Genomic DNA, 23,381 nt, shown 5'->3' on the forward strand with positions numbered 1-23,381 from the left:
GGTTAAATGCATATACTATACATATTTATTTATATGTCTGCTAGTGTGTTGAATAGTAGGCGATTCCAAAATAATAGGAGAAGGCTAAACACAGAGCTGATCATAAGTGGAGAAATACATGTTTGATAACCAGTATACGATAGGATTATAATTGTGCATATATTTCCAATCGTTTATTTCGCCTTCATTACCCATTTACACACGGTTTACAGGACAGAACTCTTATGTTGAAGGATTTTTCCCCCAAATGACGTCACCCGGAAGTTATTGCTAGCTGGCGTCAAGTAGTTTTCCACCGATATTCTCATCCAAACAAACAATTATTTCAGGTAGCTAGGAAATTCGTTTAAATGTGTTTTACATGTTCATTTTGAACTTTAATGAGTTATTTAAATAACGCATGTGTCAGACAAACTCTTGAGTCTTTTAGAGTGCGTGTTATCCTAGCTTGTAAGCTAGCTAACGTTACACTAGCCATTGTCTTGGTTTGGAAAGTGACTACAGCTAAATAGGTTGGTATCGTTCTAGCTAGCTAACACTTTGCATTGTGTTTTGTCCATAATATAGTATTTAGCTATTGCTGTTGGCTACGAAAAGTTATGCACTCGTATGTTGCTCTGGATAAGAGTATCTGCTAAATTACTCAAATGTAAAATGGCTAGCTTGCTTTGTTTACTACCACATCAGCGTACACACGTTTGCATTGCACCCCTTTCCCAAATGTGGTATAACCTGTTTGTTTGTAAAACTCACCTTTTTATACCGCCTCTGGTTCTACTGACCCACCTCTAGCCCACCATGTCTGAACCGAGTTCTGGCTGTGGCATTCCAGTCCAGAGAAGCTCACAGCCTGGTCCAGAGACTGTGTCAGTAAAGCTGGAGGACTGCGTCTCAGTGAAGCTGGAGGACTGCAGTCAAACACTGGAACTCAATGTGATTGTCAAAAAGGAGGAGAAGGGAGATGTTAAAGAAGAACAGAGCAAAATCAAAGAAGATAAGGAAGAGGGGGAGAAGAGAGAGGTCCAAGTAGAAGAGGAGAGAAATGCTGATATGTCTCCTCCAGGTCAGTTAGGTTGGATGTGGGGTATGGAGAGATGTCAATGACAAAATAATACAGTTGACCTAAAATTTCCTAAGTGATTCCATACATTGAAACTAGTTAGGTGGAGTTTGCCTTCTCCCCCTCTCTCTCACTGCAGCCTAGAACTGGAAAGCTACATAAAAGGGTCACGTGACATGGAAAAACAGATAACAATAATTTTATAATTTTACATTTTTGTACCCATATTTTTGCCACTAGACTACTTCCATATATACTTCCATTCATTTTTTAAAACTGGTACCGGGCTACCTTCAGACGAGTCTTGTGGGCATCCTAGAACGAAACAAGTGTGTAGCCCCAAGCTGTTCGGACACTACAGACAGAAGTTGGGCAGATCGGCGGTACCGACTTCAGGCTTGTTCCATGACACTTGTGAACTATCATGTTCATGAGAGTCTCATCTTTCCATAGTGGTCACAGTAATTTGTAGGCCAAACCGTTCCGACGTTTTTGTGAGAAAGACCAATTTTCGGCATGTCTCGTGGTCTGACAAACACCACTGTAGTTTGCCCACCTTTCACCGCAGATGCAGAAGGCCACCATTGGCGAATGCAGTAGATTGAGACGCAGCCCATACAACAACAAAAAAAACCTAGCATTCTATCTGAAATAGATGGATTTTGATGGAGATTTTTTTGTATTATGCAAGGTGGTTAAAGAGTATATGTATTGATTTTAATTGGACTCAATTGATCCTAAATGTGAAAAACCCAGTTAACTCCTCATTGATTAATAAAATTCTGACTAATAACATCCATAAATATTTCTCTAGTGGAGTATTTGCATATGATCTCAGTGATCATTGTCCCATAGTATGTTTTAGAGATACCAAACGGCAAAATACTAATCTTCGTTTAATTCAGAAGATGCATTTTAAAATGTTTTCTCAAGGGATTTTACATGACATGTTCAACTCTTATTTAGCCACTGACCATGTTTACATATAAACACCCATATCCTGTTATTATTCAGGATACTCAACTATTCTGTTTTTGAGTTGACACATATAAATATCATATCCCGTTTTACAATAACCTGAAAAAAGCTTGTATCTCGGGTTATGAGAAACCCGGATAAGATGCCAGGGATGAGTTGATCTAAGACAGGATACTGTGGCATGTAAACATCTCCTTCCGTATACTGTAGTTTTTGCGGTCTGTGCGGGCTCAGTTTCACATATCATGGGTGTTGTGTGATGCTGTTTTCATCAGATTTTCAAACAAATCACTTCAAAAAGTAGGCTACCTGCGCAGTTAGATCCACCATAATAATTACCCTATCATTTAGCCAGCCATAATGAATTTACTACTGGCTACTTTCACCCCTAATTTAGACAAGTTTCTGCTTATAATTTCTGACATTTGTTAGGCCATATTATAATTTCTGACATTTGGTAGTCCATTTGTTTGTCAACTATAGTTTGATAAAAGCAGCTTCTCTTCTGTCATAACTTGTTGCCCCAGAAAACTAAATAAAGTAATGCTCACCAGAATAATGTCTTACGTCGTTAGAATGAATGCATTAGTAATCTAGTTAACACCAGTAAAGTTGTCTGTTTCGTTTAGGGACTGGGGAGGAAACGCCATAACTCCAAAACAGTGGAAAGATTGGTCCTATGCAAGATGTCCAAATATCATCCGTTTTACCAGTTTTAAGGAAATGACAAGCTGAGAAAACGAAGAAAGACTTCAGTGATGAGATCCTGAGGCCCATTGTCGTGCCATTTATCCACCGCCATCACCTCATGTTTCAGCATGATAATAAACGGCCCCATATCGCAAGGATCTGTACACAATTCCTGGAAGCTGAAAATGTCCCAGTTCTTCCATGGCCTGCATACTCATTGAGCATGTTTGGGATGCTCTGGATCGACATATACGACAGCGTGTAATGGTTGGAATGGAATAAATGGAACGTTATCAAACATATGGAAACCACAGGTTAGACTCCATTCCCTTTATTCCATTCCAGCCATTACAATGAGCCTGTCCTCCTATAGCTCCTCCCACCAGCCTCCACTGGTCACAGAGTTTGCCCCACGAGAGCGCACATGCACAGTTGTTACCCATCTCTGCTGTTGTTGCAGTCGGCCACATAAAATAACCACAATCGTTTTAGGTGGGAAAGTACACATTACCTGACTCAAAACCATTTAGTAATTTTGATTTTAAAAAATAGCTGATTTGGCCATATGCTTTCAATAAATCAAAGAATCTGTCCACAATTCGCAGATTTCACAATCACTCTTTGACTGACAACGGAGCAGAGTTAGTCGTACAGAAAGACGAGTAACGTGACCCTTTTAGCAGCTTTCCAGTTCTAGACTGCAGGGAGAGAGAGGGGGAGAAGGCAAACTCCACCTAACTAGTTTCAATGTATGTAATCACTTGGGAAATGTGGTATTTTTAGGTCAACTTCCCCTTTAACCTCATACATTCTGATAGGCGCTGTAATTTAATGGGGGAGATGCCTTTGTATTATTTGGTGTTTTAATCACACCTGAATTCTAAATAATAGATGCATTATTTTTTTACTTTTCTGATTGTAATCCCATATTACTTGCACATTCGTCTTCTATCACTCCAGTGTTTAATTGTTAAATTGCAATTATTTCGCCACTATGGCCTATTTATTGCCTTACCTCCCTTATCTTACCTCTGTATATAGACTTTTTTCCCTATTGTGTTATTAACTGTATGTTTGTTTATTCCATGTGTAACTCTGTGTTGTTGTTTGTGTCGCACTGCTTTGCTTTATCTTGGCCAGGTCGCAGTTGTAAATGAGAACTTGTTCTCAACTAGCCTACCTGGTTAAATAAATGTGAAAATAAATAAATAAAATCTGTTAATATATTCTCACAGGAGAGAGCTCCAACTCAGGCTCACTCAGCGAGCCCAGTACCACAGTATCAGGAAACCACCGACAACATAGAGGGAGGAACTCAAGACAGAAACATCACCACTGCATGGACTGCTTCACTAGTTTCTATGAGCCAGAGGAGTTGAGAAAACACACTTGTAAAGACCGCAGCCACGGTGCAACATGTCCTCCCAAACGGAAAAAGACTTCCAGCTCCTTCTCACCAATCCTCCCACCAGTCCTCCCACAATTTTCTTTCATCATCGTGTCAGCTAACGGGGATCCTAGTAAACATAAAGATATATGTGATGAGAGCTTGAACCAGGCCAGAAAACCAACATCAATCAGTAACCATGTGGATTTTCTCCTTACTAACCGTTACACTTTGTCACAGGAGGAGAAACTCCAGATAAAAAGTCTCGGTCCCCACCAGCCACCTGATGTAGAAATAACACTTCCCCAACACAGAACAAAGGGAAAGGACCCGACCCGTTCATTCAACCCCTCGTGGTTCCATAAGAAATCGTGGCTGACGGCTAGCGTCTCCAGAAAAGCGCTTTACTGCTTCCCGTGCCTTTTATTCGGCAAAGAGGGCACTTGGTCAACGGTGGGTTTCAAGGACCTGAAGCACCTCTCCGAAAGGATTTCCAAACATGAGAGTTGTTGTACTCATCTGGAAAACGGCATGAAACTGGGATTTCTAGGGAAGACTAACACCGCTGGTCAGCTGGTCAGCGTAAACCCAAGCTCCATTGAGATACACAACAGACAAACAGAGGAGAACAGGTACGTGCTGGGTAGAATGGTCAAATGCTACGTGCTGTGTGGAAGACACATGGCTGCCACGTGGCGGAGCGGCCGGGTAGAGTCGGACTCTCTAAACACATCCATGTTTAAGTGCATCTTTGAGACGATGTGCGAGGGAGACTCGAGACTCCAGAGGCATTACGACGCTCACGGCTTCTTTAAGCACCCAAGAGGCTATGTACAAAACAAACTGTTTGACTGTATGCACGAGGTGTACAAAGAGGCGATTACCAAGGAGGTGTGGGCGGCTAGCTTCGTAGCGGTGCAGGTGGACGGCATGCCGTGGACAGGGGAGGTCTCCTCTAGGGTGACATTACCCCTAGCTACAGATCTAGGATCAGCGTCTCCAATTCCAACCTTGACCATTAGTGTGGAAAATGCCATACTGGCCCAAGATCAGCTTCTTGGGCTAACAATCTACTCCTGTACGCCACAGCAGGTCTCTGTCGTGCTACGGTACATGCTTCCAGACAATACCGTCACAGAGAGGTTTTGGGAGTTTGTGGACCTAAAGGATAAAACGTCCGCCGGTCTCACCAACGCAGTCAAGGACTCGCTGGAACCACTGAAACTGGAGCACAAGCTGATCGCTCAGACGTACGACGGGGTCGCGGCAGCAGCAGTGGACGGGGCCGACGTACGCGACCTGGAAACTCACCTGAAACGCACCTATCCCAACGCTAACTTTGTGCACTGCTACGCTCACCCGCTACGTGTCACACTCCAACAGATCTGCTCGGCGACAGCGACCCAACTCAAAGTGTTTTTTGCGGATTTGTCTTTGTTCGAGACCTTCTTCAAAGATCAGCCAAAGAGAGCTACAGCTGCAGGGTGGAACTGTGAGCGAGAAACGGTCAGTGTGGTTTGGGAGAATCGCGTTGCTCTTCAGAAGTGTGTGGAGGATATTAGGACACAGCCGGTGTGGGACCAGGACTCTATCAGAGAGGCTTATGGCCTGTCAGCCAAACTCAGGGACCCCACGTTCCTACAACTGCTGGAATTATTCTATTTGGTCATGCAAGAGGTGGATGTTCTCACTGTCAATATACTCAAAAGGGACATTGTCGTGGCGGACATCGAACAGGCAGTTGATAGTTTCGAGAAGTACGTTCAGGCCCAACAGGGGAGAGCTGAGGCCACAGCACACGTAGGCTCCACGTCGGACAACGACAAGAGAGACACAAAGAGAACTGCAGCGGTCATGAGGAAGGCATGTGACATCATCGTCACACATGTGCATCACAGGTTTTCTCAAAGTAGTGACCATTTAATCGCAGCCAAACTGGTGAATCCCACGCTCTTCTCTAAGTTCGTAGGCTGTTTCCCGTGCTCAGCCCTACAGTGTGCTGCCAAGCTATGGCCGGTGGTTAACACTGGGAAGCTGAAAGATGAATTGACCTCTCTGTACCAACACACGGAGCTCCACAGGGGTACAACAGCGCTGTCTTTACTGAAAACAATCAGCGAACTCAACCTCCAGGATGTTTTGTCAGAGACGGTCTCTCTTCTCAAAATCATCATCACCACTCCCATGCAGACCGCCGAGTCTGATAGAAGGTTCCCCACTCTGAAAAGAATCCAGGCGTTGCCGTGTTCTCGGAACACCTCGGGATCCGCGGTCGCTTGGCAACAGAACAATGGCAGGCTAAATGCACTGTCCATGCTCTCTGTCGAGAAAGACTTAATTCAAGGACTCAGGTCAGACTTTCACGACAAGGTCGTCGATAAGTTTGTCCGAAATAAAACCTGCCCTGGAGCCTTCCTGTTTAAATGAGCAGTACAGCATCTGAGAAAAATCTGAGAAGGCTTGGGCTCTGTCTGTATATAGTATATACTGGGGGCTGTGTCTGTATATAGTATATACTGGGGCTGAGTGTCCCAAATGGTGCACAATTCCCTCTGTAGTGCACTACATTTGACCATGGGCCCTATTCTGTAGTGCACTACATTTGACCATGGGCCTTATGGGCTATTCTATTGAATACAAAATAAGTCCATAGACTCCAGTAGAATTCAGTTGTAAATAAAAAATGTGTATACATAATTCAAATCAGTAGAAGGGCTGGTTTGTATTGACATTAGAGGTCTTCACAGGTCCAGATATCAGCCAAGTTGCTCTTCTGGTTAATTAATAGGTCTTTATGTTGGCTAGGCCTTCTATAAGTCAATCATTTCACCTGATTAGCGTAAAATATATATGCTATAGACTATGCAGAGCCGGGGTCGGGTCTATCAGCTGTAGTTACGTAGACCCGAGATCCGATGACAATCAAGCAGGACCCACCCTGAACCGAGGGACATGTTAGAATTTCAGACCAGAACGGCCCGGGTCTCGGGTATATGAAGACCTCTAATTGACATCCAAAGTTAACAATATGAGTGTGTTGTAATGTTATGATCTGCTTGTAAACTGTGTAAAATGTTGTCAACTATCCTTCAACTGAATTATAAATACAAACAGGTCCAACTGTCTGTGGCTCCTCTTCTTCATTGAAAGTGTATTATGTTGGTAGATTGTCTTTATCCGATGACAAGTCAGTATAGTAACATTATGATAATAAAGGATAACAGATGTTATACACTGTTGAAATAATATAACATCACACTGCTGATATAAATATAATGTAATGATAGCTGTCATGTTTTGGTTGAGAAATCTACACTGAACAAAACTACAAATGCAACATGTAAAGTGTTGGTCCCATGATTCATGAGCTGAAATAAAAGATTCCCAAAATGTTCCATTAGCACAAAAATCGTATTTCTCAAAAATGTTGTGCACAAATGTGTTTACATCCCTTTTAGGGAACATTTCTCCTTTGCCAAGATAATCCATCCAATTGACAGGTGTGGCATATCAAGAAGCTGATTAAACAGCATGATCATTACACAAGTGCACCTTGTGCTGGGGACCATAAAAGGCCACTCTAAAATTTGTAGTTTTGTCACACAACACAATGCCACAGATGCCTCAAGTTTTGAGAGATTGTGCACTTGGCATACTAACTGCAGGAATGTCCACCAGAGCTGTTGCCAGATAAATTAATGTTAATTTCTCTACCATGGTTATCAACTGTACTGCAGGGATGGAATGTAAGTCGCAGAAGATTGAAGTTGTGGTGGCAGCTGGCAGAGAGGTATTTGGGTGTGTGAGACTTGACATCAAAAGAGTTACAGGGTGTGTTAAGTGGTGGTGTCCCATCCTTTCAGGTTGTTGACCTGAGGTAGGAGTAAAGAGATTTAAATAGTGGAGTAGGGTGGTGTTATTTAAAAAATATATATATTATTTTTTGTGAGTGAGTATTATATGGTAGGGTATTTATTGTTTTTTTTTTCAAAGTATAAGGAAGTTCTACTCCAATCTAGTAGGTGGCGGTAATGTAACATGTATTGGATGCCAACCCCGTTACACCATATCGAAGAAAACGTATTTCCGCCAGAGGCCAGCAACACATGCACAACGACTACGCTGATACGACGCTCACGAACATTTTTTGCAGCATCTCATAATCGAGACCAAACTCACTCGGGAAGTGGATGAATTTCCGCTTGCTCAACTAGACCTCACCATTTCATCAAGTTCTTCTCGGCTAAACAATTAGCTACAGGAAATCAGTTCAAGGTAACCTATTGCTAATTTCAAAAATGTTAAGCTTGAGCTTGTAGGACGGTCTGTGAACTAACGCATTCCACGATTAAACGGCAAGTGGTTGCCGCGGCCTGGCTTTGTTGTTATCCCAGCTAGCTAACTACCTAGCTGTTAGCCACTCGTTAGTTAGCTAGCTACACATCTCCCGTCCAACCCGTTTGTCGATAGCTAACTAACAAACTAACTTCATTTCGGGGTAACGGTTGAAGTGACTTTTACTTCATAGTTAGCGAGCTGTCGTCTAATTGTGAGTAAACTGACTGTTGCGAGGAATTCGCTAACCGCCAGCTCATTGTTTAGCCACAGATAGCTTAACGAAATATGTTTTTATAACTACAGTAACGTTAATCTGTCTAGCTAACGTTACTGTAGGTGGCTACATTGGCTGGACTAACCGTTGCTAAACTATCTGGCTACCGGTTATGAAAACAGCGAATCCCTAACCCTTTTCCCATAACGTTTTCAAGCAAATTTAAGAAGGAATGTCTACATAATTTGTAACAATTTTCGTGTTTCTATCAAAATAATGGCGCTGTGAAGCAGGCATACAAGCGTTTCGCTACACCCAAAATAACATCTGCTATATGTATGTGACCAACTTGACTTGAACAATAATTAAATACTTCCGGGTCACGGATTTTTTTGGGAAGCTTTCAGAATAAGAGTCTCGTTATGTATACTTATGCAGTAAGGCCAGAGGAGGTGTGGTATATGGCAAGTATACCACAGCTAAAGGCTGTTCTTATGCGCAGCGCGGAGTGCCTGGATATAGTGGTGGGGAGTCGACTCCAAATGAATCTATTCCTTGTCGACTCCCATTTCTGGGTGTCAAGCGTCGATTCCTAAGGAAACTATTTGCCGTAGTCTACTTCGAAAACACAAACTCACAGCAAAGAAAGAGCGAGGGGGAGAGAAAGAGATGGGAGGAACCACAGCCAGAACCATGCATCGGTAATCCAAAAAATGTAGTCAATCGCAAATCAATTTTTATTGCTCACATACACATGGTTAGCAGATGTTAATGCCAGTGTAGCGAAATGCTTGTGCTTCTTGTTCCGACCGTGCAGTACTGTATTTGCAATTTCTTGGCATGCAATGTCTCGCACAAGTTCACTAAAGTAGGGGCTATCGATGAGTAGACTGAGCTCTTCTACACACAGCAGACCGAAGACCAAAAACACACTAGCGTTTTTCATAGTGAAGAGAAAGAGGAGCCAGCGAGTTAGAAAGAGGATCGGGGCAGACAGAACCGTGCGCATAGGCTATTTCTTGGTTATCTGTCTAGCAATGCATCGTAAATTCACCAAAAGTCTATATTAGGCTGTCAATGACTATGGTTAAGCTATTCTTCATGGTGCCAGTGTTTTGACGTTGAACATTGCCAAATGCATCAGTTTAATTAGCCGTAAATATGCAATAAAGAAGTATTGCCTATAGCTTATTTAATGAAACCCTGGCTGTCTGTTGATGTCCTAGGTCAGGGCTCTCAACCCTGTTCCTGGAGAGCTACCTTTCTGTAGGTTTTTTGCTCCAACCCCAATTGTAACTATCCTGATCCAGCTTATCAAGCAGATAATTATTGGATCACATGCGCTACATTAGGGTTGAAGCGAAAACCTACAGGAGGGTAGCTCGACACGAACAGGGTTGGAGAGCCCTGTCCTAGGCGATAGATCTCAAAGCAGCATCCCCCGCTAAAGTTCACTTGTCATCCATAAACCCAGTCAAGTGCAAATATGGTTCAGCAACTGGAGTCAGCAGGATTGGGGGCGTTGTTATTAGGAAGGACGTCGACCATGGAATCAGCTACAATAATGAATAGGATCACATTTCATCAATTGTAAATATTATGGGGAGACCTATACATTTGGGAGCCAAGCACGAGTTATCAGTGTAGCCTGTTATCGTCTAGACGTGACATTGAATTATCTTCACGCCTGCAATAAGGCTTCCGTCATAACTCCAATGTTAAAAATAAAAAATATATATTAGAATTGCAGGGGTAGTTTGGAAAGACTAATCCTATGTGAATAGTCCTCTGGAATAACGCACATGCTGGGATACTAATTAGAAAACGCTCATCTCTAGTAATACCTGTCAGAATAGAGCTGTAACATGGAAAATAGTCTTATCAGCGTAGAGTGCTTTAACTAAGCAAGTTGGTTAAGAACAAATTCTTATTTACAATGACGGCCTATCAAAAGGCCGCCTGCGGCGACGGGGGCTGGGATTATATTCATCCCATGGGATCCGTCTAGGCACGGCAGATATATCAGTGAAATATTCTAGTCCTACACATCACCTAGGCTTTTTATAGGCTGCGTTGATGAGCAAATGGCGGTATGATGCTCATGTCAGTCCTCTAGAACGCAAATGTAGTCTTCCTAGTAGGACTGCAGTAAGGAGGTGGTGTGTGCGTATCCATTTCAGTGTGTTTTGGGAGTCGAGTCAGAGTCGACTCCAACCACAGGGAGTCAGAGTCGACTCCAACTCCTGAAGTTGTGCACAACTACCTGGACACAGCCCTTAGCCGTGGTTTATTGGTCATGGGCTCCTGCGTGGTGCCGCGGTCTAAGGCACTGCATCTCAGTGCTAGACGCGTCACTAAAGACACCCTGGTTTAGAATCCAGCTGTATCACAATCGTCCGTGTTTGGGTGTCCCATAGGGCGGCGCACAATTGGCCCAGCGTCATCCGGGTTTGGCCGGTGTAGGTTGTCATTGTAAATAAGAATTTGTTCTTAACTGACATGCCTAGGTTAAAAAAACACCACAAACTCCCGAGGTGCCATATGCTATTATAAACTGGTTACCAAAGTAATTACCCCAGTAAAAATATTGGTCTTATCATACCTGCGGTGTACTTAAGGGATGATCAACGAGGGTTGTTTTCTATGGAAAATAATGAATGACGTGGAAGGTGTTTTCCATGACGCGCTAGTGGAGTAGAACTGATAAAACTGACCTATTTTCCAGAGAACGCATAGAGCCCTGCGTTGATTATCCCTTTTTATACCATGGCTATAATTTAACACATTTGCAGGTAGAAATGTTTTAACATCCACTAAAGTAGCTAGCAAGTTTACTAGATGGCTACAGTAGTTGCTGTGGTAACCAAACAGACTTGCTAGTTTAGCTAACCAAACCACCAGTCCTAGCTTGCTATTATGAAAATCGAATTCAACAATACCAATATTGTTTTCAATTTGACTTTTGCAGCTCAAACACAACTTGTAAAAATGAACTATAGAAATTTTATTCTGAGTTAATATTAAAGAGACGCCAATCAGTTTAAATCCACTTGTTTCATATTGGACATAAATATTGCACTGTACATAATCGATTGTGTGTTCATAAAACCAGGGTCCAGCCTACAAACTAAAGTCCATAGCATACAAAACGGAAGAGTTTGTCTATCACATTTTGCAATATTCATTTTGCAATATTCTGAGTACATAGCTCGGCCATCACGGCTAGCTATTTTGACACCCACCAAGTTTGGGGCTCACTAAACTCAGAATTACTATTAGAAAAATTGGATTACCTTTGCTGTTCTTCGTCAGAATGCACTCCCAGGACTTCTACTTCAACAACAAATGTTGTTTTGGTTCCAAATAATCCATAGTTGTATTCAAATAGCTCCGTTTTGTTCGTGCGTTCAGGTCACTTTCCGAAGGGTGACGTGCAAGCGCATTTCGTGACAAAAAAATTCAAAATATTTCATTACCGTACTTAGAAGCATGTCAAACGCTGTTTAAAATCAAATGTTATGCTATTTTTCTCGTAAAATAGAGATAATATTCCAACTGGGCAACGTTGTATTCATTCAAAGGCTGAAAGAAAAAAATGGAGTAGTCTCGTGACCGTGCATCTCAGTCTCACTGTCCCAAGGCTGACCACTTACAAATTCTGCTGCTGTCCTTTGCCCAGAGACAGCAGACACCCCATTCCACTTTCTGGCGGCTTTAGAGAGCCAATGGAAGCCTTAGAAAATGTCACGTTACAGCACAGATGCTGTATTTTCGATAGAGATGCAACAGAAGGACAACAAATTGTCAGACAGGGCACTTCCTGTATGGAATCTTCTCAGGTTTTGGCCTGCCATATGAGTTCTGTTATACTTACAGACACCATTCAAACAGTTTTAGAAACTTTAGAGTGTTTTCTATCCAAATCTACTAATTATATGCATATTCTCGTTTCTGGGCAGGAGTAGTAACCAGATTAAATCGGGTACGTTTTTTTATCCGGCCGTGAAAATACTGCCCCCTATCCCAAAGAAGTTAACAGTAAAACATAATCAAAACCTATTTCTTTCACTTGTGCTGTTTCGTTGTTACATCTCAACCATGTATTTCATCATACATGTCAAGCAGTGAAGTTTCAGCTCTGTCTGTCCGTGGCTTCTCTTCCTCGGTGCGCACTGTCACTGTGTCCATTTCCATCTTGTCCAGCTGTGTCTAACATTTCACGTAAACCCTGTTTCTTGTCTGTATCGAAGTAGTAGCGGTCCTTATACCTAGCATCGAGCATGGTGGCGACACAGTAAAGAGGCTCAGAGAATGCCACCGAATCGCTTGTTCACAGCCTCTAGTAGAGTACTTTTCCATGTTAACCCGACAGTCTGTTGGCATTTTTGTTGAGCAGGCATGAGAACCAGCACATTTTTGAGCATGCAATACGGCTTTCCTCAGTACAAAATCCTTGTCGACCCACTTTGCTGTAAGACTCGGAATGCTCATCGCTGGTCCAAATGTCAGTCGTGAAGCAAATAGCAGTGATGCCCATAGCAAGTAGTTCATGGAAGTGTGTTTCAACAATACTCCGGTAGGGCAACATCTGAAAAATAGCGCCTACTTGGTAGTAGTGTACCGGTGCTTGAGCAGTCGGGGAAAGCCTAGATCATCCACGACAGAGAACGGTTGATTGTTAAGGGCAGTGAATTCCATTATCTGGCTGTTAATGGATTTAGTCTGAGTTGTCTCGCTGAAATGTTCTTACTCTTTTCAAATGACTGCTGGACTTGTTGACTGCTCCATCCACACAGCAGACATTGTGGGCTAGGTTAGGAATGCTGTGTTGCACGTGTAGCGCTATATTTGTTGTGGCGTCATTACGTCATCTACCTACGTTATATAGGTATGGACAGCTTTGACATCGGTTTTGCACATTGGCGTTAAACTAGACATCGGGCCGAGGCTGGCATTTTTAGCTAATATCGGCTGATTCCGATATGCCTACCTATTTTTATATCGTGCATCCCTAGTTTTGATAGCGTTTAGCGACTTCTCCCACTCAATTCTGCTGCAAATGCTGTCTGTGTGACAGTAACAGCAACGGCGCACACAAGCAGAGAAGCACAAGGGGAGAGTGTAAAAATGCTACATCGGGGACCAATAGCGATTCTCACTGAAATTGTTGGCAACACTGTGTGGAAGAAAGAGCGAAACAAACCGCATGTTGAATAGTGGCCTAAATAATAAAGCCTAAAGAACTAAGACTCAAAGGAAATAACTTCATAAAACAAAAATGTGACCCAACTGAAATTTAGGACTGTCTCCGACTAAAATAACAAATTAAAGTAAAAGTCTTGGTCGACCCAGAGTTGTCTGTTCTTTTAACTTTTCCATGTATAGACACATCCTATGTGTTTTAATCAAATCAACTATATTCATTTAGTTTGTCTGATGCTTTAAGCACACTGTTTTGATTAAATAGTTAAGACACACAAATTACTAGTGGGAGTCCAACCAGCAATAGATTTGATTGTGGCGGGCTGGGCTCAGACTTGCTGTACAGTGTTTTAAAAAAAAAAAAAAGACTGCAACTGACTCTGACTAGCAGCCGTTGTCTCTCCTCCCTGCTGCAGTGACCACCACAGAACATAGTGTTTATCGTGCTGTCCGTGTTGCTTAAGCTGCACCACCATTTTAGCCAATTCTGACTGAACGGTAATGTTACCAAATCCCTCATTTGTTTAGGAAAAACATTCCCTATTCCCTCAACCTTTGCTCTCTTTATGTGAGACATATGCATCGCATGCACGTGACCAATAGGGCCTGACCTATCGCATATCATAGTCACAAAAATAAATTGGTTTATAACAAACTCCAAAAACCATAACCGCAAAAAATGGATGCAGAGGATGTTTACTGGTTGCTCAGGAGGTAAAGGGGAAGTCAGATGTGTGGAATAAATGTGACTGGTTGTGGAAAATACTGGAGATCAAGGAAAAGAAGGTAAGGAGCAAGCATTGCGTGCATATTATGTCATGCCAAACAGGTGCTGTATAGGTTACAATACCATTTTTCTGACCGTTTGGAACAATGTTAACAACACAATACATTATAAGCGTACCAGAGTCCTGTAATGTTTTTTAGGTTTTTTTTGTCAAGCCTTTATTACAGCAAAGAAAAGTCACATTCATTTGTGAATGCAATTACCCGAAATGGAACGATTTATTTATTGTTCAAGCTAATTATTCAAGGTTCGCTTTATTTTATTTCAACAAACTAAAATGCTTGATTGCATTTCAAATCATGAATGACTTGTATGCTGGGTAGCCTTGTTTGAGTAGCCTCATTTCACTGCCAAAAATGTTGTTAAACCATCTAGTGTTCAGCGAAATAACAACACATTGTCAAATACAGGTAAATAATTAACATCCAATCACATTAACCTCTATGGGCTAGGTGGGACGCAAGCGTCCCACCCGTGGTGCACTCCATCAACAGCAGGTGCATTTCAAGAGCGGCAAATTTGAATCCAAATAAATGTCAAAATTCACATTTTTCAAACATACAACTATTTTACACCCTTTGAGAGATAAACATCTCCTTAATCTAACCACGTTTTACGATTTCAAAAAGGTTTTACGGCGAAAGCATAAATTTAGAGTATGTTAGGACAGTACATTTACAAGAGTTGTGTGTAATGTTTTGTCAATTCAAAGACAGGGTCACCAAAACCATAAAACCAGCTAAAATGATGCACTAACCTTTTACAATCTCCATCAGATGACACTCCTAGGACATTATGTTAGAACTAAAAATGCATGCATTGTCTATCAAGTTCATATTTATATCCAAAAACAGCGTTTTACTATGGCATTGATGTTGAGGAAATCGTTTCCCTCCAATAACCGGCAGTCAAGTCAGTACCACAAATTAAATAATTAAAATTAGAAAACATTGGTAAAATATTATATTGTCATTTAAAGAATTATAGATTTACATCTCTTGAACGCAATCAACTTGCCAGATTTAAAAATAACCTTACTGGGAAATCACACTTTGCAATAATCTGAGCACTGCGCCCAGAAAAATACGCGTTGCGATACAGACTAGACGTCATGTTGGGGAGATCTAAAATCGAAAATACTATGTAAATAATCCATTACCTTTGATTCTCTTCATCAGATGTCACTTCCAGGTATCACAGGTCCATAACGAATGTAGTTTTGTTCAAAAAAGCTCATCATTTATGTCCAAAAATCTCCGTCTTGTTAGCACATGATCTAAGCCAGCCGGACTTCTCGTCATGAACGAGGGGAAAAAATATATTTACGTTCGTTCAAACATGTCAAACGTTGTATAGCATAAATCATTAGGGCCTTTTTAACCAGAACATGAATAATATTCAAGGTGGACGAATGCATTCTCTTTTATAACGTATTGGAACGAGGGTACCCAACATGAACTCGCGCGCCAGGTGTCTAATGGGCCATCATCGTTCCATGGCTCTTGTTCGGTCAGATCTCCCTCCAGAAGACTCAAAACACTTTGTAAAGGCTGGTGACATCTAGTGGAAGCAATAGGAAGTGCCAAAATATTCCTCAGCCCCTGTGTTTTTCAATGGCATAGGTTTAAAGGTAATACAACACATCAGGTATCCACTTCCTGTCAGAAAATGTCTCAGGGTTTTGCCTGCCAAATGAGTTCTGTTATACTCACAGACACCATTCAAACAGTTTTAGAAACTTTAGAGTGTTTTCTATCCATATATAATAAGTATATGCATATTCTAGTTACTGGGTAGGATTAGTAACCAGTTTAAATCGGGTACATTTTTTTTATCCAGCCGTGCAAATACTGCCCCCTAGCCCTAACAGGTTAACCGTTACACTCTAGCGGGAAACCTTCACTCTTGCGCAGATATATAAAAATGAAACATGACAACTTGAAAAATAAGCCACAGGAGTTTTTTTGTGAGAACAAAGACAATTTTTGAGTAGTAAGACATGTATAAAAGCAACAGATACCATTAATAAGAAGGGTCTAGAAGCGTCTTATATGGTGAGCTACCGAGTGGCTAGGACAGACAAGCCCCATACTATTGTAGAGACAATGCTGGGGGAAAAGGCCCCAAAAAACTATACAGACAATGCCTCCATCAAACAACACTGTTTCACGACGCATCAGTGACATGGCAGGAGATGTTTTGAAACAATTACTGCTTCGCATATAAGCCAGTGAATTATATGCGTTACAGCTGGATGAGTCAGCGGGCGTGGCACAGCTCCTGGTATATGTTTGTTACGTTTATGGGGCTCTTGGCAAATCGCGCTGTTAAGACACTGATGCCCTTTGCAACCACGTACCTATGTGAGAGTGGATTCTCGGCCCTCACTAGCATAAGAACTAAATACAGGCACAAACTGTGCGTGGAAAATGATTTAAGACTGAGACTCTCCAATACAACCCAACATTGCAGAGTTATGTGCATCATTTCAAGCACACCCTTCTCCTTAACGATTAAGGTTTTATATGTAAGATGGTTAAATAAAGAGCAAAATTATTGTTTATTATTTATGCCCTGGTCCTATAAGAGCTCTTTGTCACTTCCCACGAGCCGGGTTGTGACGACAACGGATTCATTCTTATGTTTAAAAAAAATGTATTGTGTGTGTGGCAGGCTTACAATGATGTCAAAAAACATTTTGAGAGTGCGCTGACCCTGGTGCTAGAGGGGGTACGCAGTTGGAGGATGAATGTTTGAAGGGGTACGGGACTATAAAAAGTTTGCGAACCACAATGGAATTGTCCACTCAGACAGGTGCGAATCAGACAGGAGTCTTGTACACCATGAGGTACCGTGCATTCCCAAATTATTCAGACCCCTCGACTTTTTCCACATTTTGTTACAGCCTCATTCTAAAATGGATCAAATACTTTTTGCCAATTTATTAAAAATAAAACAAATACCTTATTTACTTAACCTCTCTGGAATCGTTCGGGACGTGAGCTTCCCACCTCGCCAACAGCCAGTGAAATTGCAGGGCGCCAAATTCAAACAGAAATCTCACTATTAAAATTCCTCAAACATACAAGTATTATACACCATTTTAAAGAAACTTCTTGTTAATCCAGCCACAGTGTCTTATTTTCAAAAAGGCTTTACGGCGAAAGCACACCATGCGATTTATTTTAGGTCAGCGCCTAGCCACAGAAAACCATACAGCCATTTTCCAAAGAAGAGAGGTGTCACAAAAGTCAGAAATAGCGTTACAATTAATCACTAACCTTTGATCTTCACCGGATGGCACTCCCAGGACTCCATGTTAGACAAATGTGTTTTGTTCGATAAAGTTCATCTTTATCTCCAAAAACCTAATTTGAAATTGCGGTGTTATGTTCAGAAATGCATTGTCTCAAACAAACATCCGATGAAATTGCAGAGAGCCACATCAAATAACAGAAATACTCATGAACATTGATGAAAGATACAAGTGTTATACATAGGATTAAAGATAAACCTCTTGTTAATCCAGCCGCTGTGTCCGATTTCAAAAAGGCTTTAGGGCGAAAGCACACCATGCGATTATGTTAGGAGAGGTGCAGTGGCGGTTCTAGACCATTTCAACTGGGGGGGGCAAGCTGGGGCCAGTTGTACTGTTAGAGGGGCCAGTTACATTAGATGTTATTGTTGTCATATCGTTTTCTTCACTGCATTGCAGGCAAAAGACCATGTTCCTAATCATCATCGTTGCCACTGTCTAATAACGGATGTAAAAAAAAGAACAATGGCAAAGATTTGCACATTTATTTTATACTCCACATTTAGGGGGGCCACAAAGGGGTCCAAAATTGTTGTCACAGGGGCACTGCCCCCCCCCCCATAACCGCTATGGAGAGGTGTCAGAAATAGCGTTAAAATTAATCACTTACCTCTTCATCTGATGGCACTCCCAGGTCTCCATGTTAGACAATAAATGTTTGTTTTGTTCGACAAAGTAAATCTTTGTCAAAATACCTCCTTTTTGCTTGCGCGTTTAGTCCAGTAATCCAAATGCACAAAGCGCGGGCACAAAGTCCAGACGAAAAGTCTAAAAAGTTCCATTAAATTTCGTAGAAACATGTCAAACGATGTATATAATCAATCTTTAGGATGTTTTTATCATAAATCTTCAATAATATTCCAACCAGACAATTCCGTTGTCATTAGAAAGGAAAGAGAATGAGCGTTGCGCTCATGCGCGAGACTAAACTGTCTTTCAGCTTGACCACTTGTTGAAACAGCTCTTATTCTCTCCCCTTTCACAATAGAAGCCTGAAACAACGTTCTAAAGACTGTTGACATCTACTGGAAGCCTTAGGAAGTGCAATCTGATCCCACAGACACAGGATACTGGACAGGCATTCACTTAAAAAACTACAAACTTTAGAATTCCCACTTCCTGGTTGGATTTTTCTCAGGTTTTCGCCTGCCATATGAGTTCTGTTATACACAGACATTATTTTAACAGTTTTGGAAACTTTAGAGTTTTCTATCCAAATCTACCAATTATATGCATATCCTAGCTTCTGGGCCTGAGTTGCAGGCAGTTTAGTTTGGGCACGCTTTTCATCCAAAATTACGAATGCTGCCCCCTATCCTAGTGAAATTAAGTATTCAGACCCTTTCCTATGAGACTAGAAATTGAGCTGAAGTGCATCCTGATTCCATTAATCATGCTTGATGTTTCTAAAACATGATTGGAGTCCACCTGTGGTAAATTCAATTGATTGGACGTGATTTGGAAAGACACACACCAGTCTTTATAAGCTCCCACAGTTGACAGTGCATGTCAGAGCAAAAACCAAGCCATGAGGTTAAAGGAATTGTCTGTAGAGCGCCGAGACAGGATTGTGTTGAGTCACAGATCTGGGGAAGGGTACCAAAACATTTCTGCAGCATTGAAGGACCCCAAGAACACAGTGGCCTCCATCATTCTTAAATGGAAGAAGATTGGAACCACCAAGACTCAACCTAGAGCTGGCCGCTCGGCCAAACTGAGCAATCATGGGAGAAGGGCCTTGGTCAGGGAGGTGACCAAGAACCCGATGGTCACTCTGACAGACCTCCAGAGTTCCTCTGTGGAGATGGTTGTCATTCCCTAAGGTTCTCCCATCTCTGCAGCACTCCACCAATCAAGTCTTTATGGTAGAGTGGCCAGATGGAAGCCACTCCTCAGTAAAAGGCACATGACAGTCCGCTTGGAGTTTGCCAAAAGGCACCTAAAGGACTCTGACCATACCAGATTGGCTGGTCTGATGAAACCAAAATTAAACTATTTGGCCTGAATGCCAAGCGTCATGTCGGGAGGAAACTAGCCACCGCTCATCACCTGGCCAGTACCATCCCTACGGGGAAGCGTGGTGACAGCATCATGCTGTGGGCATGTTTTTCAGTGGAATTATGTCAAAATAGTGGTGGCAACTTCCTCTGGAGTCCTTTTAACTTACATTTGCTCGGAAGAGGTGGTTTTATCTGTATCTAGTGTGCCTAAAGTCGGATTAAATCATTTTACAGTGCACTTGTCACCAATTCTTTTTTTGTTATGGAAAAAGTGTTCCTGTTGGACGGCATATGTGGTTAGCTAGCTTAGATACATTTTTGTCTTTTCCAGAGCTATACCACGATCTAGGTTTGAAAGTCTCACACTGAACTCTTTCGGTCTCCTCTTTTTGTTAGATCTACCCAGCCTACCATGTCTGAACCAGGTTCTGGTTGTGGTGTTCCAGCCCAGAGAAGCTCACAGCGGGGTCCAGAGTTGCTGTCAGTGAAGCTGGGTGACTGCAATCAAACCGTGGAACTCAATGTGATTGTCAAAGAGGAGGAAGAGGACAGAGAAATCAACGAGGGGGAGGAGGAAGAGCGAGAGGATGACAGGGACTCAGTTGACTCAGGTAAATTCAGGCTAACATCCTCTTTGGTTCAGAGAGTTGAACGACCCAAAATAGCTATTGATTTTCTGGTTCATTAAGAAATGTGAACTTAGATATGTTTTTGGTTAAGTCAATTAGACCATGCCAATCATATCTTTAAAAAAAAGTTATTTCTGAATATTTAGGCAAGTTAGCTGGCTAACTCATTGATTCTGGTTTGTAGTATACCCCTCAGTATGTGTAAGAGGTGAGGCGAGTGCCAAAACAAAAATGACTACATACCATTTTGACAATGTCATTATCTATGTGTAATGCAACAAGCCCATTGCAAAGTATTTACTTCAATACTCTGTTAATTCTAATGACTGAATCCTGCATTATTTAACTTAAATACTTTGTTTGTCTGTTTCTTACCCTATATCTGTTAATATTCTTACAGGAGAGCGCCCCAACCCAGACTCAGTCAACAAGCCCATTTCCACAGCATTAATACTACCTGGTTGTGGGAGTTACCCCTGTCCTCAATGTGGAAAGTGTTTCAGTTCCTCAATTAATCTAAAGAATCATCAAAGAGTACACACTGGAGAGAAACCTTTTGACTGCTCAGCATGTGGGAAGAGTTTCAGTGAGAAAGTAAACCTTAAGAGACACGAGAGAGTACATAGTGGAGAGAAGCCTTACCACTGCACCCAATGTGGGAAGAGCTTCAATCATTCAGGAAGCCTTAAGAAACATCAGCGGCTACATACATGGGAGAAACCTTACCATTGCTCTCTTTGTGGGAAGTGTTTCAGTCGAGCAGGAGACCTGAAAACTCATAAGAAATCACACAGTGGAAAGAAGCCTACCTGTACTTTCAATGTGATTGTCAAAGAGGAGGAGGAGGAGGAGGAGGAGGATGATGAGAAGGAAAAAAGAGGGAAGAGGAGGAAAATAGTGTTGTAGTTGACCCACGTTCATCAAGACTACCTAGTCGTGGGAGTTATCCCTGCCCTCAATGTGGAAAGAGTTTCAGTTCCTCAGGTAATCTAAAGAACCACCAGTGTGTACACACTGGAGAGAAACCATTCTACAGTGCCACATGTGGGAAGAGTTTCAGTGTAAAAGTCAACCTCACAAGGCATGAGATAGTACATAGTGGAGAGAAGCCTTACCACTGCACCAAATGTGGGAAGAGCTTCAATCATTCTGGAAGCCTTACACATAAAAGAGTACATACAGGGGAGAAGCCTTACCATTGCTCTCTGTGTGGGGAGGGATTCACTCAGCTAAGAAGTCTTAAAAGTCATGAGAGAATTTCCATTGGAGGGAAGCCTGCCTGTACTTCCAATGTAATTGTCCAAGAGGATGAGGGAGAAAAGAAAGAAGTTGAGGATAAGGGGGACAAAAGTGGTGTAGTAGACAGTGCATGTCAGAGCAAAAAGCGAGGCGTGAGGTCGAAGGAATTGTCTGTAGAGCTCCGAGACAGGATTGTGTCGAGGCACAGATCTGGGGAAGGGTACCAAAAAATTTCTGCAGCATTGAAGGTCCCCAAGAACACAGTGGCCTCCATCATTCTTAAATGGAAGAAGTTTGGAACCACCAAGACTCTTCCTAGAGCTGGCCGCCCGACCAAACTGAGCAGAAGGGCCTTGGTCAGGGAGGTGACCAAGAACCCGATGGTCACTCTGACAAAGCTCCAGAGTTCCTCTGTGGAGATGGTTGTCCTTCTTGAAGGTTCTCCCATCTCTGCAGCACTCCACCAATCAGGCCTTTATGGTAGAGTGGCCAGACGGAAGCCACTCCTCAGTAAAAGGAACATGACAGCCCGCTTGGAGTTTGCCAAAAGGCACCTAAAGGACTCTCAGACCACGAGAAACAAGATTCTCTGGTCTGATGAAACCAAGATTGAACTCTTTGGCCTGAATGCCAAGCGTCACATCACCACCCCTATGGTGAAGCATGGTGGTGGCAGCATCATGCTGTGGGGATGTTTTTCAGCTGCAGGGACTGGGAGACTAGTCAGGATCGAGGGAGAGATGAACGGAGAAAAGTACAGAGAGATCCTTGATGAAAACCTGCTCCAGAGTGCTCAGGACCTTAGGCTGGGTCAAAGGTTCACCTTCCAACAGGACAACGACCCTAAGCACACAGCAAAGACAACCCAGGAGTGGCTTCGGAACAAGTCTCTGAATGTCCTTGAGTGGCCCAACCAGAGCCCGGACTTGAACCCGATCGAAAATCTCTGGAGAGACCTGAAAATAGCTGTGCAGCGACGCTCCCCATCCAACCTGGCAGAGCTTGAGAGGATCTGCAGAGAAGAATGGGAGAAATTCCCCAAATACAGGTGTGCCAAGCTTGTAGCTTCATACCCAAGAAGGCTGGAGGCTGTAATCGCTGCCAAAGGTGCTTCAACAAAGTACTGAGTAAAGGGTCTGAATACTTATGTAAATGTTTTTTAAATAAATTTGCTTAAATTTCTAAAAACCTTTTTTTGCTTTGTCATTATGGGATATTGTGTGTAGAGTGACAATGAAAAAAACCTATTTTATCCATTTTAGAATAAGACTGGAATGTAACAAAATGTGGAAAAAGTGAAGGGGTCGGAATACTTTCCGAATGGGCTGTATATGAAGCTGCCACTTCATTAAAGCCGTTAGATGCAGTTTATCATAGCGCACTGCTCTTTATTACGGCAAACAGTTTCAGTACTCATCACTGCATTCTCTACCAGCAAGTTGGTTGGCCCTTTGTCACGTAGGTAAATAAATTGCTTTGTTTTCATTTATAAAGCCCTTTTACAAAAAGTCTCACAGTACCTAACCTGTTTACCACACCCG

The 23,381-nt window shown here is 42.2% G+C and overlaps 2 protein-coding genes across 3 annotated transcripts; both read left to right on the forward strand.

The window, feature by feature from the left end:
- The first annotated feature begins 232 nt into the window (after positions 1-232).
- LOC123725398 (uncharacterized) lies at positions 233-7,238 on the forward strand. Of its 2 annotated transcripts, none has more exons than XM_045690606.1 (3): positions 233-512; positions 793-1,063; positions 3,964-7,238. In XM_045690606.1, exons 2-3 carry the CDS (start codon positions 799-801, stop codon positions 6,540-6,542), a joined length of 2,844 nt encoding a protein of 947 aa, XP_045546562.1. In that variant the 5' UTR covers positions 233-512; positions 793-798; the 3' UTR covers positions 6,543-7,238. The 2 variants fall into 2 exon arrangements, with proteins under 2 accessions (XP_045546562.1, XP_045546563.1); XM_045690607.1 differs by having other exon boundaries at positions 234-329.
- Positions 7,239-8,215: 977 nt separating this feature from the next.
- Positions 8,216-22,195, forward strand: LOC106564035 (zinc finger and SCAN domain-containing protein 2). Its single transcript, XM_014130005.2, has 3 exons — positions 8,216-8,390; positions 20,369-20,583; positions 21,002-22,195. Exons 2-3 carry the CDS (start codon positions 20,385-20,387, stop codon positions 21,505-21,507), a joined length of 705 nt encoding a protein of 234 aa, XP_013985480.2. The 5' UTR covers positions 8,216-8,390; positions 20,369-20,384; the 3' UTR covers positions 21,508-22,195.
- The last annotated feature ends 1,186 nt before the right edge of the window (positions 22,196-23,381 follow it).

The sequence above is a fragment of the Salmo salar genome, chromosome ssa12 (assembly GCF_905237065.1).
Source record: "Salmo salar chromosome ssa12, Ssal_v3.1, whole genome shotgun sequence".
Lineage (NCBI taxonomy): Eukaryota > Metazoa > Chordata > Actinopteri > Salmoniformes > Salmonidae > Salmo > Salmo salar.